This window comes from Pseudophryne corroboree, chromosome 3, assembly GCF_028390025.1.
Source record: "Pseudophryne corroboree isolate aPseCor3 chromosome 3, aPseCor3.hap2, whole genome shotgun sequence".
NCBI lineage: Eukaryota > Metazoa > Chordata > Amphibia > Anura > Myobatrachidae > Pseudophryne > Pseudophryne corroboree.
The window spans coordinates 711,835,458-711,852,454 of NC_086446.1; the positions used below are offsets into that span (position 1 = coordinate 711,835,458).

General features: G+C 47.0%; 1 protein-coding gene across 1 annotated transcript in view; it reads left to right on the forward strand.

Moving 5' to 3' along the window:
• The window catches only part of LOC135056672 (alpha-2-macroglobulin-like), a 258,698-nt gene that overhangs the window by 44,108 nt on the left and 197,593 nt on the right, over positions 1-16,997 (forward strand). Inside the window, exon 8 of the mRNA XM_063962122.1 lies at positions 8,948-9,074. Within this exon, the coding sequence (XP_063818192.1) occupies positions 8,948-9,074 (127 nt within the window). The remainder of the gene's footprint in view (positions 1-8,947; positions 9,075-16,997) is intronic.

Sequence of the window (16,997 nt, forward strand, 5' to 3'; positions counted from 1 at the left end):
TACTTTACTAGCCGGTGTGGATGCAAGCCTACTAAGTTTCTTTACAAGATTTCTCTCTTGGAAAGTGGTCATGCTATTGGCTTTGACGTCCGCAAGGCGGGTGTCGGAAGTGGTGGTTTTGTCTCACAAGTGCCTTGTTTGATCTTTCAGGTGGATAGAGAGGAATTGAGTACTCGGTTGGTAGTTCTACCAAGAGTGGTTTCTGGGTTTCGCAGAAATCGGCCTATTTTGATGCCGGTGGTCAATTAGGCATTAGCTGATTCAAATTCCCTCGATCTAGCCAGGGATTTGAGTATGTAGGTCGCCAATTTTGGCTCAGTTTGGTGAAACAAAGGCTCTGTTTGTCTGGTATGTTCCCAACATAGTTTGGGAGACTGCGTTATGCAGTCTGTTACACGCTGAATCTGTGATGCGGTTTGGCATGTTCATTCTACGTCTGGATTGCCGTTACCGAAGTTGGTGGAAGCCCATTCTGATGGAAAGATGGGCTCTTCTTGGGCGGATGCCCGAGGAGTCTCGGCGGTTCAACTTTGCCGAGTGGATTCTTGGTCGGGATCAAACGCTTTTGCTATACTCTACAAGTTTGATGCCCTGTTTTTTGGGGACCTTTTGTTTGCTCATTCGGTGCTGCAGAGTCGTCCGCACTCTCCCGCCCGTTTTTGGAGCTTTGGTATAAACCCCATGGTCCTTTTGGAGTCCCCAGCATCCTCTAGGACGTATGAGAAAATAGGATTTTGGTACCTACCGGTAAATCCTTTTCTCTTAGTCCGTAGAGGATGCTGGGCGCCCGTCCCAGTGCGTACTGTGTCTGCAGTTATTGCTTTTGGTTACACCCTGGTGGTGTGTCTTCTCTGTCAGGCGGTTGCTACCATTGTTCATGCCATGGCATGCGGGGTCTTATTTAACTTATGTGGACACACGGTTTGTTTTGCATATTCTCTCAGCATCTGGCTGTGTTTTGTTCATGCCTTTGGCTGGTATTCTACTGAATGCCACGCTCTACGGTGTGTTTACGGTGTGTTTGAGGTGTGAGCTGGTATGACACTCACCGTGTTTATAACAATAAATTCTTTCCTCGAAATGTCCATCTCTCCTGGGCACAGTTTTCTAACTGAGGTCTGGAGGAGGGGCATAGAGGGAGGATCCAGTTCACACCCAGTTTAAGTCTTTATAGTGTGCCCAAGCTCCTGCGGATCCGTCTATACCCCATGGTCCTTTTGGAGTCCCCAGCATCCTCTACGGACTAAGAGAAAAGGATTTACCGGTAGGTACCAAAATCCTATTTTTTCTGGCCACTCTTCCATAAAGCCCAGCTCTATGGAGTGTACGGCTTATTGTGGTCACATGCGCAGATACACCAGTCTCTGCTGTGGAACTCTGCAGCTCCTTCAGGGTTACCTTTGGTATCTGTGCTGCCTCTCTGATTAATGCCCTCCTTACCCGGTCTGTGAGTTTTGGTGGCCGGCCCTCTCTTGGCAAGTTTGTTGTGGTACCATGTTCTTTCCATTTGAAGATGATGGATTTAATGGTGCTCCGGGGGATCATCAAAGATTTGGATATTTTTGTATAACCCAACCCTGACTTGTACTTCTCAACAACTTTGTCTGAGTTGTTTGGAGAGCTCCTTGGTCTTCATGGTGTGATGCCTCTTGCTTAGTGGTGTTACAGCCTCTGGGGCCTTTCAGAAAAGGTGTGTTTATACTGACAGATCATGTGACACTTAGATTGCACACAGGTGGACTTCATTTCACTAATTATGTGACTTCTGAAGGTAATTGGTTGCACCAGAACTTTTGAGGGGCTTCATGGCAAAGGGGGTAAATACATATGCACATGCCAATTTTTAAATTTTTATTTATAAAAATTATTTTTTATATACATTTTTCTAATTTTACTTCACCAAGTTAGACTATTAAAACGCGGCTGCCATGGGCTCAAGCAACCATAGTCTCGCAAGAGTGTACTGACAGCACGGGCGAGACAACGGAGATAGGGCGCCAGGGGCTATTCCCTTTCCATTCCCCTTTCCCAGCATTACGTCCTGGTGCTCTGGACTCGCTTCATAACATCTCCCTTGTTCTGAGCACCAGGAACCTAACAGTTAGTCCAGGAATAGACTAGGACCTGTAAGTTATTTATATAATCCAAAGGGGGGCATTCTGACTTACGGTTGTTTCCCCTTACTGTTTTTTCTAATAGAGCTTGCCGTTCCCCTCTGGAAGGGGAGGTAGTACGCGATGCCATGCAGAGGTGCGTCTGGTTCAGGACACTGTCTGATTGTCCCTGTATAAAGGTGCAAATCGTTGTTTCTCTCTGACTGTTCTTCGGCACAGGGATTGACTGTTGTTCCCAACGACGCAGAGGTCGAAAGTGGGTTTCAGAGTAGATACTGACCGATTAAGGTTTGGTGTTTTTTCCTGTGGAAAGAGGTCTGAGGATCCAGACTTGGATTGGATTTGAGGTGACACCTCATCAATATGTTCTGTTAATAAAACAGATGGGTGCAGCCTAAGAGGCCTTTTTCGGTGAGCAGGTCTAATACCAGAGTGGTGTTCAAGGGACCAGTTGGAAGTGTGATCCGGGTCTCACATGTGCCTGCACCGGAATATAATCCTAACGGCCAGGACATCGCTCCTGTGGTGTCTGCTCGGTTCTCTCCTTCTAGAGGAATGAAGGTTCGGGATCCAGGTTTAGATCCTGGTGTCCGTGCATACAGATCTCCGAAGCTGGGGAGCAGTCCTTTGCAAGGGACGTATTTCCAGAGGATAAGGTCAAGTTGGGAAACTTGTCTGCTATAAGCTTTCTTGAATTAAGAGCTATTTTCGACGAACGTATTCTTCGTGTTCTGCCCGTGTTAGTTCTGCCAGACGACTTGTCAGCAGTGGCGTAAGTAAGCCACTATGGCGGAACAAGGAGCAAAGCGGCAATGGCGGAAGATGCACAGTTTGCAGTTGAGTGGGAAGTCTGGTAAACGCTATGTTAGCAGTCTTCGTTCCGGAGGTAAATGACGGTGAAATAGATTTCCTCTGCTGACGCGATATCCAGCCGGAAAAAATTCAGTCGTCATCGAGAAGCTTTCCCAGACGTGACAAGTCTTTGAGGAGTGTCGCAATTGGACATGTTGACGTCTCGCCTCAACGAGAGGCCTCAGGGAGATTGTTCCAGGTCAAGGGACACTCAAGATATAGCAGTGGCCATCCTCGTGACACCGTGGGGGTTTTAGTCGGTCTATGTCGCCTCTCCGTTTTCACTTTTCTGACGATGGTAAGCATAAGAGGATCAAAGGTTCCGGTGATACTCTTGAATTCGGTCTAGCCAGCGAGGGTTGGCTATCCAGTTTTTCATGGTTTACTCATAGAAGATGACTGCCCTCTTACTCTACGTGAGGTAATGTTACAACAAGATCAGGGCGTGTATCATGACTTACCGTGGCTGCGTCTGACGGCGGGGCGGTTGAATGCCATATCCTAAGCCGAACGGGTGTTCCCAGTGAAGTCGTTTCCTCAATTCTTCAGGCTAGGAGAGAACTAACGGCAAAGCGTTACCACTGTAGTTGGAGTAGTTATGTGTCTTGGTGTATCCAGGAAGGCTCCTATGGCAGATTTTCAGCTAGGACGTGCTTATCCATACTTTACTAGCCGGTGTGGATGCAAGCCTACTAAGTTTCTTTACAAGATTTCTCTCTTGGAAAGTGGTCATGCTATTGGCTTTGACGTCCGCAAGGCGGGTGTCGGAAGTGGTGGTTTTGTCTCACAAGTGCCTTGTTTGATCTTTCAGGTGGATAGAGAGGAATTGAGTACTCGGTTGGTAGTTCTACCAAGAGTGGTTTCTGGGTTTCGCAGAAATCGGCCTATTTTGATGCCGGTGGTCAATTAGGCATTAGCTGATTCAAATTCCCTCGATCTAGCCAGGGATTTGAGTATGTAGGTCGCCAATTTTGGCTCAGTTTGGTGAAACAAAGGCTCTGTTTGTCTGGTATGTTCCCAACATAGTTTGGGAGACTGCGTTATGCAGTCTGTTACACGCTGAATCTGTGATGCGGTTTGGCATGTTCGTTCTACGTCTGGATTGCCGTTACCGAAGTTGGTGGAAGCCCATTCTGATGGAAAGATGGGCTCTTCTTGGGCGGATGCCCGAGGAATCTCGGCGGTTCAACTTTGCCGAGCGGATTCTTGGTCGGGATCAAACGCTTTTGCTATACTCTACAAGTTTGATGCCCTGTTTTTTGGGGACCTTTTGTTTGCTCATTCGGTGCTGCAGAGTCGTCCGCACTCTCCCGCCCGTTTTGGAGCTTTGGTATAAACCCCATGGTCCTTTTGGAGTCCCCAGCATCCTCTAGGACGTATGAGAAAATAGGATTTTGGTACCTACCGGTAAATCCTTTTCTCTTAGTCCGTAGAGGATGCTGGGCGCCCGTCCCAGTGCGTACTGTGTCTGCAGTTATTGCTTTTGGTTACACCCTGGTGGTGTGTCTTCTCTGTCAGGCGGTTGCTACCGTTGTTCATGCCATGGCATGCGGGGTCTTATTTAACTTATGTGGACACACGGTTTGTTTTGCATATTCTCTCAGCATCTGGCTGTGTTTTGTTCATGCCTTTGGCTGGTATTCTACTGAATGCCACGCTCTACGGTGTGTTTGAGGTGTGAGCTGGTATGACACTCACCGTGTTTATAACAATAAATTCTTTCCTCGAAATGTCCATCTCTCCTGGGCACAGTTTTCTAACTGAGGTCTGGAGGAGGGGCATAGAGGGAGGATCCAGTTCACACCCAGTTTAAGTCTTTATAGTGTGCCCAAGCTCCTGCGGATCCGTCTATACCCCATGGTCCTTTTGGAGTCCCCAGCATCCTCTACGGACTAAGAGAAAAGGATTTACCGGTAGGTACCAAAATCCTATTTTTTTCTGGCCACTCTTTCATAAAGCCCAGCTCTATGGAGTGTACGGCTTATTTGTGGTCACATGCGCAGATACACCAGTCGCTGCTGTGGAACTCTGCAGCTCCTTCAGGGTTACCTTTGATCTCTGTGCTGCCTCTCTGATTAATTCCCTCCTTACCCGGTCTGTGAGTTTTGGTGGCCGGCCCTCTCTTGGCAAGTTTGTTGTGGTACCATGTTCTTTCCATTTGAAGATGATGGATTTAATGGTGGTCCGGGGGATCATCAAAGATTTGGATATTTTTGTATAACCTAACCCTGACTTGTACTTCTCAACAACTTTGTCTGAGTTGTTTGGAGAGCTCCTTGGTCTTCATGGTGTGATGCCTCTTGCTCAGTGGTGTTACAGCCTCTGGGGCCTTTCAGAAAAGGTGTGTTTATACTGACAAGGCACTGTAGTATGATTTTGTTTTAAGTTATATTTTACATAAATTCTAGTTGAATATTTGACTCAGTTGTGTGGTCATTCTTGACAAATTTTTTCAATGAATAGCTTGTACTTACTGTCATTTGATATTATATACAGGGCCAGTTCCAGACCTTGTGGCGTCCAGGGAGAAAGTTTCCTTTGGCGCCCCCCTTGCCAGGCAAAATAGGGTTAGTGCGCACAAAAAAAAGTAGCGTGGCTTCATAGGGAAGTGGCGTAGCCACAGAATAGTACCAATTCACATTACACCGAACAGTAGTGTCCGTCAGTCACATTACACACCACAGTAGTGTCCGTCAGTCACATTGCACAGAGTTAATGCTCTATTGTAATGTGTGTAAGGGGCTCTAACATGGAATAAGGGACACTACCCTTATACCATGTTAGAGCCCCTTACACACATTACACCACAGTAGAGCAGAGCCCCTTATACACGTTACGCCAGGTAGCCCCTTACACACATTGCACCAGGTAGACCTTTATACACACTGCGACAGGTAGCCCCTTATGCACATTGCACCAGGTAGACCCTTATATACACTGTGACAGGCAGCCTCTTATACACACTGTGACAGGTAGCCCCTTATACACATTGCACCAGGTAGACCCTTATACACATTGTACTTATTAAGTGACCCCTACGCAATGCCCTCATTACTAGTGCCCCCAGTAGTAATGCCTCAGTGGTAATGCCCACAGTAGTTATGCCCCTGTAGTTATGTCCCGAGTAGATATGCCCCCAATAGATATGCCCCCTGTAGTTATGTCCCCAGTAGTTATGCGCCCAGTAGAAATGTCCCCAGTATATATGCCCCCACTAGAGATGCCACCAGTATATATGCCCCCTGTAGTTATGCCCCCAATAGAGATGTCCCCAGTAGAGATGCCCCCAGTAGAAATGCCCCCTGTAGTTATGCCCCCTAGTAGCGCTGCTTACACACACACACAAAAAAAAATACTCATCGCCCGCTCCTCTGATCTATGGAAGAGATGTCATGATGTTTCTCCCATAGCGCCACACAGCAGCACACTATCTAAGCCAGAAGCGGGAGCTTAGGAGTGAGTGCCGGCCTCCGGCTGCCACTAAGGGGAAGGTGCCGGCTGCAGCGGGTGCCCACACAGCCCATGGTGCGGGATGCAAGGTGCGGGTGGGCGGCGGCCGCCGGCATGGGGACTGCGGCCGCGCCCTCAGGTTGCAGTGCATCAGTCACCCACCTGGCTTGCTCACGCCTAGAACCGTTCCTGATTACATCTAGTACTTCTGGAAGAGTAGATAAGATGTAAGGATAATGCTTGACTTTTTCTAGAATCTGTTTTTATATATATATATATATATATATATATATATATATATACACTGCTCAAAAAAATAAAGGGAACACTAAAATAACACATCCTAGATCTGAATGAATGAAATATTCTTATTAAATACTTTGGGGGTAATTCTGAGTTGATCGCAGCAGCAAGTTTGTTAGCAATTAGGCAAAACCATGTGCACTGCAGGGGAGGCAGATATAACATTTGCAGAGAGAGTTAGATTTGGGTGGGTTATTTTGTTTCTGTGCAGGGTAAATACTGGCTGCTTTATTTTTACACTGCAAATTAGATTGTAGATTGAACACACCACACCCAAATCTAACTCTCTCTGCACATGTTAAATCTGCCTCCCGTGCAGTGCACATGGTTTTGCCCAACTGCTAACAAAATTCCTGCTAAGATCAACTTGGAATTACCCCCCTTGTTCTTTACATAGTTGAATGTGCTGACAACAAAATCACACAAAAATTATCAATGGAAATTAAATTTATTAACCCATGGAGGTCTGGATTTGGAGTCACACTCATAATTAAAGTGGAAAAACACACTACAGGCTGATCCAACTTTGATGTAATGTCCTTAAAACAAGTCAAAATGAGGCTCAGTAGTGTGTGTGGCCTCCACGTGCCTGTATGACCTCCCTACAACGCCTGGGCATGCTCCTGATGAGATGGCAGATGGTCTCCTGAGGGATCTCCTCCCAGACCTGGACTAAAGCATCCGCCAACTCTTGGACAGTCTGTGGTTCAATGTGGCGTTGGTGGATGGAGCGAGACATGTTGTCCCAGATGTGCTCAATTGGATTCAGGTCTGGGGAACGGGCAGGGCATTCCATAGCATCAATGCCTTCGTCTTGCAGGAACTGCTGACACAGTCCAGCCACATGAGGTCTAGCATTGTCTTGCATTAGGAGGAACCCAGGGTCAACCGCACCAGCATATGGTCTCACAAGGGGTCTGAGGATCTCATCTCGGTACCTGATGGCAGTCAGGCTACCTCTGGCGAGCACATGGAGGGCTGTGCGGCCCCCCAAAGAAATGCCACCCCACACCATTACTGACCCACTGCCAAACCGGTCATGCTGTAGGATGTTGCAGGCAGCAGAACGTTCTCCTTGGCGTCTCCAGACTCTGTCACGTCTGTCACATGTGCTCAGTGAGAACTTGCTTTCATCTGTGAAGAGCACAGGGCGCCAGTGGCGAATTTGCCAATCTTGGTGTTCTCTGGCAAATGCCAAACGTCCTGCACAGTGTTGGGCTGTAAGCACAACCCCCACCTGTGGACGTCGGGCCCTCATACTACCCTCATGGAGTCTGTTTCTGATCGTTTGAGTAGACACATGCACATTTGTGGCTTGCTGGCGGTCATTTTGCAGGGCTCTGGCAGTGCTCCTCCTGTTCCTCCTTGCACAAAGGCGGAGGTAGCGGTCCTGCTGCTGGGTTGTTGCCCTCCTACGGCCTCCTCCACGTCTCCTGATGTACTGGCCTGTCTCCTGGTAGCGCCTCCATGCTCTGGACACTACGCTGACAGACACAGCAAACCTTCTTGCCACAGCTCGCATTGATGTGCCATCCTGGATGAGCTGCACTACCTGAGCCACTTGTGTGGGTTGTAGACTCTGTCTCATGCTACCACTAGAGTGAAAGTACCGCCAGCTTTCAAAAGTGACCAAAACATCAGCCAGAAAGCATAGGAGCTGAGAAGTGGTCTGTGGTCACCACCTGCAGAACAACTCCTTTATTGGTGGTGTCTTGCTAATTGCCTATAATTTCCACCTGATGTCTATTCCATTTGCACAACAGCATGTGAACTTGATTGTCAATCAGTGTTGCTTCCTAAGTGGACAGTTTGATTTCACAGAAGTGTGATTGACTTGGAGTTACATCGTGTTGTTTAAGTGTTCCCTTTATTTTTTTGAGCAGTGTATATATCTGTGATGCTACTGTGTACCTCTTCTGTATAATCCAAAGTTTTCATAATTAGTATGCTTTTAGTATATTAGGGCTTGAGTATAATATGTTTATTATTCCTAAATTATAACAGGATTTGTCTTTTTTATGTTCCAGTTTTCTGTCAATGTTCTGTATTTCCATCTCTATGGGCATATTCACTTAGCTGCTGGGCTTACACCCACCCAGCTAATCGGCCCAGTTCAGTAATGAGCTGCAGTGTAAACCATGTGGCTAATTGAATATGTCCCTAAATTTCCTAACAATAAACTCTTAGTTTACAAGTGATATATTGTTTGTTCATCACATCTCTCTTAGGTACACATATGGAAAGCCAGTACAAGGGAATTATACCGCTACTGTGTGCCGAAAGCCTTCTTATTATTATGGGTGGAATGCTAATCCTACAAAAGAATCTGAACTTTGTGTTAATTTCAGTGGAAAGGTGAGATCATTAGAAAGGCTGCATAGATGAATTACAAGTTCATATACAATAGGCTGATTTAGATTAATGAAAGTTTAAGTGAGATCAAAGATGGTGTTATCTACTGTATGTGAGGAATCTGTATTGTACAGCATATTATGATTTCTCCAAATGCCCAACTTTCTTCCTTACATAATTGTCCTTTTTAGCCTTTAGCCTCCTCCATTGGCTGATTAGTGTCTGTGGCACTCAGTGATTTTTGACAAATGTTACAGAACATTGTGTTCTAAAAAAAATTTTTTAATTACCTACCGGTAAATCCTTTTCTCATAGTCCGTAGAGGATGCTGGGGTCCATATTAGTACCATAGGGTATAAATGGGTCCACCAGGAGCCATTGGCACCTTAAGAGTTTAATAGTGTGGTCTGGCTCCTACCTCTATGACCCTCCTACCAGACTCAGTGTAGAAACGGTGCCCGAGGAGATAACATACTTCGAGAGAAGGGAATACACAGATAGTGGCGAGATTCATACCAGCTCACACAACAGGCAAATCTGGCTAACATGCCGGAAAACTCAGCAACAGCTGAAAAAGTACTGAAACAGTAAACAACGCAGAACTTACCTAAGAACCAGGCAGTAATGAACTACAAAACCAATGCAGGAAACGAAGTACTGGGCGGGCGCCTAGCATCCTCTACGGACTACGAGAAAAGGATTTACCGGTAGGTAATTAAAATCCTATTTTCTCTTACGTCCTAGAGGATGCTGGGGTCCATATTAGTACCATGGGGATGTACCAAAGCTCCCAGAATGGGAGGGAGAACGTGGAGGCTCCTGCAAGACTGCTTGACCAAACTTGAGGTCATCAGAGGCCAAAGTATCGAGCTTGTAAAACTTAGCAAACATGTTCGACCCAGACCAAGTAGCTGCTCGGCAAAGCTGTACAGCCGAGACACCCCGGGCAGCCACCCAGGAAGAGCTCACCTTACGAGTAGAGTGGGCCTTTACAGATTTTGGACACGGCAATCCTGCAGAATACGCATGCTGGATGGTGAACCTGATCCAGCGTGAAATCGACTGCTTAGAAGCAGGACACCCAACCTTCTTGGGATCATAGAGGACAAACAGAGAGTCAGATTTTCTATGACGAGCCACATAAATCTTCAAAGCCCTCACAACATCCAAGGCCTTTGAAGCAATTGAGGAGTCAGTAGGTTGGTTGATATGAAAAGCGGATACAACCTTAGGCAGTAACTGCGGATGAGTCCAAAGTTCCGCCCTATCTTCATGGAAGATCAGATGGGGACTTTTACAAGACAAAGCCCCCAATTCCGACACGCGTTGAGCAGAAGCTAAGGCCAACAAAGTGACAGGCTTCCACGTGAGAAACTTGATGTCAGCCTCCTGTAGAGGCTCAAACCAAGCTGATTGCAGGAACTGCAATACCACATCAAGATCCCAGGGTGCCATCGTCGCCACAAAGGGAGGCTGGATGTGCAGAACCCCATTCAAAAAGGTCTGAACCTCAGGGAGGACAGCCAGTTGTTTTTGGAAGAAAATGGACAAAGCTGAGATCTGAACCTTGATGGAGCCCAATCTCAGACCCATATCCACACCTGCTTGCAGGAAAAGGAGAAAACGTCCAAGTTGAAACTCCACCACAGGAAATTTCTTGGATTCACACCAAGAAACATATTTTTGCCAAATGCGATGGTAATGTTTAGATGTTACCCCCTTCCTAGCCTGTATCAGGGTAGGAATAACCTCACTCGGGATACCCTTCTGAGCTAAGATCTGGCGTTAAACCACCATGCCATCAAGCGTAGCCGTGGTAAGTCTTGATAGGCGAACGGCCCCTGCAGTAGCAGATCCTCCCGAAGAGGTAAGGGCCTTGGATCTTCCAGCAGAAGGTCCAGCAGGTCCGAGTACCAAGCCCTCCTTGGCCAGGCCGGAGCAATGAGGATCGCCAGAACCTTTGTTCTTCTTACCAGTTGAAGAACTTTTGGTATCAGAGGAAGTGGAGGGAACACATACACTGACTTGAACACCCACGGTGTCACCAGTGCGTCCACCACCACAGCCTGTGGGTCTCTCGACCTGGAACAGTACCTCCGCAGTTTCTTGTTGAGGCGGGAGGCCATCATGTCTATGTGAGGAACCCCCCACCAACTGGTTACCTCCTCGAACACCTCCGGGTGGAGGCCCCACTCTCCTGGATGGAGATCGTGTCTGATGAGGAAGTCTGCTTTTCAGTTGTCTACTCCAAGAATGAAGATCGCTGACATCGCCACCGTGTGTCTTTCTGCCCAGAGGAGGATTCTTGACACCTCTGACATTGCAGTCCTGCTCTTCGTTCCACCTTGTCGGTTTATGTAGGCCACTGTGGTCACGTTGTCCGACTGCACCTGAACAGCCCGATCCTGTAGAAGGTGTGCTGCTTGTAGAAGACTGTTGTATATGGCTCTTAGCTCCAGGATGTTTATTGGGAGAAGGGATTCTTGATTCGACCACCTTCCTTGAAAGGTTTCCCCCTGAGCGACTGCTCCCCAACCTCTTAGACTTGCATCTGTGGTTAGAAGGATCCAGTCCTGAACTCCAAACTTTCGACCTTCCAGAAGGTGTGGTAGTTGTAGCCACCAGAGGAGTGAAATCCTGGCTTTCGGTGATAGACGTATCCTCTGGTGCATATGTAGGTGAGATCCCGACCACTGGTCCAAGAGATCCAGCAGAAACGATCGAGCATTAAACCTTCCATAATGCAGAGCCTCTTAGGAGGCAACCATTTTCCCCAGAAGGCGGATGCACTGATGAACCGATACCCGGGCAGGCTTCAAGACATCCCGGACCATTGTTTGAATCACCAATGCTTTCTCCACCGGTAGAAACACCCTCTGCACTTCCGTGTCTAGGATCATCCCCAGGAAAGACAGCCTCCTTGTCGGCTCCAGATGGGACTTTGGAAGGTTCAGGATCCAACCGTGCTCCATGAGCAGCTGTGTCGTGAGAGCAATGGGTCTTAACAACTTCTCTCTGGACGACGCCTTGATCAGGAGATCGTCCAGATTCTGAATTATGTTCACCCCTTGCTTGCGGAGAACCATCATCTATGCCATCACCTTTGTGAAGACCCTCGGTGCTGTGGAGAGGCCAAACGGCAGCGCCTGAAACTGATAGTGATCATCTAACAGTGCAAACCTAAGATATGCCTGATGCGGCGACCAAATGGGAATGTGGAGGTACGCATCCTTGATGTCCAGAGACACCAGGAACTCCCCCTCCGTCAGTCATGAGATGACAGCTCTCAGAGACTCCATCTTGAATTTGAACTCCCTGAGATAAGGGTTAAAAGATTTCAAGTTCAGAATTGGCCGTACCGAACCATCCGGCTTCGGTACCATGAAAAGGTTCGAATAATAACCTTTGTTCCACTGATGAGGCGGAACTGGAACAATGACCTCGGATACCACCAATTTTGGGATAGCTTTCAGAAGAATTGTTCTGTCTGCCGGCAGAGCTGGCAAGCCTGATTTGAAGAAACGGTGAGGTGGGAGAGTTTGAAACTCCAGCCTGTACCCCTGGACACAATATCCTGTTTTGGGATAGCTTCCAGAAGAATTGTTCTGTCTGCCGGCAGAGCTGGCAAGCCTGATTTGAAGATACGGTGAGGTGGGAGAGTTTGAAACTCCAGCCTGTACCCCTGGACACAATATCCTGTACCCAAAGGTCCAGGCCAGACAACACCCAGACGTGGCTGAAATGCCAGAGTCTTGCCCCCACCTGACCTTCCTCCAGGCTGAGCTGTCCACCGTCATGCGGAGGACTTTGGGGTACCAGAAGCAGGCTTGTGGTCTTGGGAACCTGCGGGAGCAGGCTTCTTTCCTTTAGCACGACCACCTCTGAAGAAGGTGTGAGAAGGCTTGTTCTTTCTAGGCCTCGCGGGCTGAAAGGACTGTGACGTGGCTGGTGTAAAAGGCTTCTTCATAGCCGGTGCAGCTGAGGGGAGAAAAGGAGACTTACCCGCGGTAGCCGTGGCAATCCACGCATCCAGCGCCTTCCCAAAAAGAGCCTGACCTGTATATGGTAGGCCTTCCACACTTTTCCTGGATTCCGAGTCCGCAGACCACTGGCACAGCCAGATACCCTTGCAAGCCGAGACGGACATGGAGGAGATCCCCGCAGCCATGGAACCCAGGTCCTTCGTGGAATCTACCAGGAACCCTGCAGAATCCTGAATATTACGTAAAAATAAATCAACGTCACCTTTATCCATCGTAGTCAAGTCCTCCTGCAGAGTAATTGACCACCTGGCAATAACTTTAGAAATTCATGTAAAGGCAATAGTAGGCCGCAGTATACCCCCTGAATCTGTGTAAATGGATTTGAGCGTAGCATCCACCTTGCGATCTGCCGGGTCCTTCAACGTGGTAGATCCCGGTACTGGCAAAACCACCTGTTTAGACAACCTGGAGACAGAGGCGTCTACTATCGGTGGAGACTCCCACTTCTTTCTATCTTCCTCTGGGAAGGGAAAAGCAAACAAGACCCTCTTAGGGATCTGGATTTTTTTCTCCGGATTTTCCCAGGCTTTTTCAAAGATAGCATTTAATTCCTTAGATGCTGGGAAGGTGAGGGGGGGGGGGGGGGGGGGGGCTTTTTACTGTCCGTGAAAAAGGCCTCCTCAACCTGCTCAGGAGTTGCATCAGAAATGTGCAACACATCCCGTACGGCCTCAATCATCAACTGCACCCCCTTAGCAAGTGATGCCATTCCCCTCGACACATCCCCGTCACTGTCTGCAGTGTCAGAATCGGTGTCCGGGTCATCCTGCATAATTTTGGCAAGTGCACATTTGTGAGAATGTACCACAGGGGACCCGGAGGGAGCAGTATCAGACCATACAACAATAGAGGATTGCAATACCTGAGTTACATGCTCAGTTCTTGCAACCCTTTCAGAAATCTGAAAAATAGTCCCCCTAAGAGAGGCTAGACATGAGAGAGTCTCTAGACATGTTTGCTAATACACACTACTCACCCCACATACACACAGGGTACTGGGTAGACAGAGTTTCCCCCCCCAAGAATGGCAGAGAGACACAGAGATTGGAGCCAACCCACACACAGCACTATTAGAGGTATAGGGAGACCCTAAACCCGCGCTGACTGTGTCCCTTAATAGGTGACACAGTCTATACACAGCCTCCCCTCCTTCTACAACCCTCTGGTTGCTGGAGTTGCACTAGAGGGACTGATCTTCCACTTGCATCCAACTGCAGGAAGGAAAATGGCGCTAAAACACTGCTGGGTCCGCTCTGAGGAGAAGCTCCGCCCCCTTAATGGCGCTGTCTTCCCGCTCTTCAAGATTATACTGACCTAAGGTATTGATGTGCTGGCTGAGATCCACTGACCCCGACAGGCTGGATTGGTCAGTGTAGGGTCAGGCGCTGGCTCAGGGCACCCCTCACAGCGCCGCACCTATATACCGCTGAGCCATCCGGGAGTGCAGTTAATACTGCGATCCTACCCTGAAGCTGCCATCTTCACACCGACCCCCTGCTTGTTAGGGGGGGCGGTGACTGACTCGCCACACTTCAGCTCTGCAAGGGGGTGGCGGCCTGCTGCCGGGGTGAGCGTTCCCCTGTGGCGGGGCGTGATCTATCCCCTCTGGAGCTCAATGTCCAGTCAGCGAAGTCAATGGCTCAGACCCCGCAGGGGGGGACACTGCCCCCACTCAGTCCCTCGATGCAGGCAGGCTGTTGCCAGCAGCCTCCTGTAAAAAACCAAACTCCAAAAATATACTTTACTAGAAAAGCTCTGTAGAGCTCCCCTAGCTGTGACTGGCTCCTCCGGGCACATTTTCTAAACTGAGTCTGGTGCATAGAGGGAGGAGCCAGCCCACACTATTAAACTCTTAAAGTGCCAATGGCTCCTGGTGGTCCCGTCTATACCCCATGGTACTAATATGGACCCCAGCATCCTCTAGGACGTAAGAGAGACATCTGTGTTCTAAAGCATGCAGGGACAATTTACATTAGTTGCAATTCACACTTATTTTCAAACATAGAAATATGTATTAATGATTCTGGTTTGGTTTATTGCAAGATTTTAATATTGGGGTTTTGTTAAAGTTAGTAATCAGGCACCAGTAGGTAATGTGCCAGAGGATTATCATAAGGATGATCTGGAACAAGTGGAACTCAGGAGAATCGACAGGAACCAAGAGCCAATAGCTAGTGAGCACAGTAAGTAAGGTGAAGACCAGGCAATGAGAGGGGTGTCCAGAAGTAGGTCATATAGCCCACCAAATAAGAGCTGCTTTGTAAATGGACAGAAGCACTCAGCTGACATGGGGCAACATTTACTAGAGTTCGATTTTGGTGATTCAAGGGATTCGGGATTCTGTATTAATTCAATTGCCATTCGATTTGCGTTGAACAGATTTACTTAAGCCCAAATCGAATGTCAAATCGATTCTATTGGCAGATTCAATTTATAGCCCAACAGAAAATGAATTTCTAAAAAACATCAACGTTTGCCCATAGAACAACATGATCACCTCATTTACTAAGATTTGATTTGAAACCAAATCGAAACACAAATCGAACCACAAATCTCCAAATGTTTAGAATGATCCTAGACATTCAATTTTGGTTTATAACCACATTCTAAAGACAGGAAAATAATATGGATTACTTTTTTAAGTACCCAGAAACACATAGAAAGTATCAAAAATGGATGCCTAAAACAATGGTATGTTCTGCACCTACCTATATCATGCAGAACACCACCTGACTGAAAAAACATTCTGAGTACTGTCAGCAGCTTCATTAGTTGAGTAAAGCACATATTTAGACTTTTAGGCAAAAAAAAATATATATGCAAAAGATAGCACCAAAGCACAATATTTGGAAATTTACAGTAACTTATGATGAAATTAGCAAACAACATGAGTGAAATAAGTGCCTATTCAGATTCTGCCCATGATGCTTACATCCTCAACAACTCATCCCTGTCTGTTTAAAATCTTTTTTAACAAATTGCAGGTTGTTGTGTAAGATAGCAGTATGTGTTAAATTTGTTAATTTTAGAGGCACATATAGTCACCCAATCCTTGGCAGAATGCATCTTTGTTTGAATCCAATAATATTTTTTACAAATTGCATATATGTTCATCAATATTCGCAAAATGTGTCTTTTTGCTCACCTGCAAAAATTAAAAATTAAAAAACATGTCATGTATTAATGTATTAAACAATGTAATGAGTGTGTTTCCACTTTAATCAGTGAGCATGAGATACATTTGGACCAATTGGAAGCAATTAGGGTGTTGGGATGTCAATGGGGATTTGAGGTTTGATTTAGGAAGGGATTTCATAGATTTAATTCTAAAACCCTTCTAACCATGAATCAACATCGAACTCGATTTTAAAATCAAAATTGATTTTAAGTGAATAAGGCAACATTCTAAATGTTTAGAAAAACCAAATAGAATCGATTTCAATCGATTTGGAAGATTCATAAAGCCCCTTCCAAAATCGAATTTTTAGTAAATATACCCCAAGCAGGGATAGGCCAGCAGCAGAAGGAAGAAAAACAAAGATGGAGGCACCCATGAATCACGGTATGGGATACCACTGTGACCGCAGTTGCTCAGACCTGGCAGGAGGGAGCTTAAAGCCAAGGAAGATGACCACCAGAGTTAACACTGCATATGAGCATTGCCATATTGTTACTGTGTAGAGTGACATACTGTAGTGGGACATGCTCATCTCCCCCATAGCCCCAAGAGAACTGCCTCTTTTACCTGCATTACTGCTGTTCCAGCATCCTGCACTGATACCCGCACCATGTATATAGTCAAGAGCTGGTGAACTGCTACAACCCTGCCCTGATTCATGTCTTAGTCAGTATAACCACAGTGAGAACGGCTGTACCTGCAACT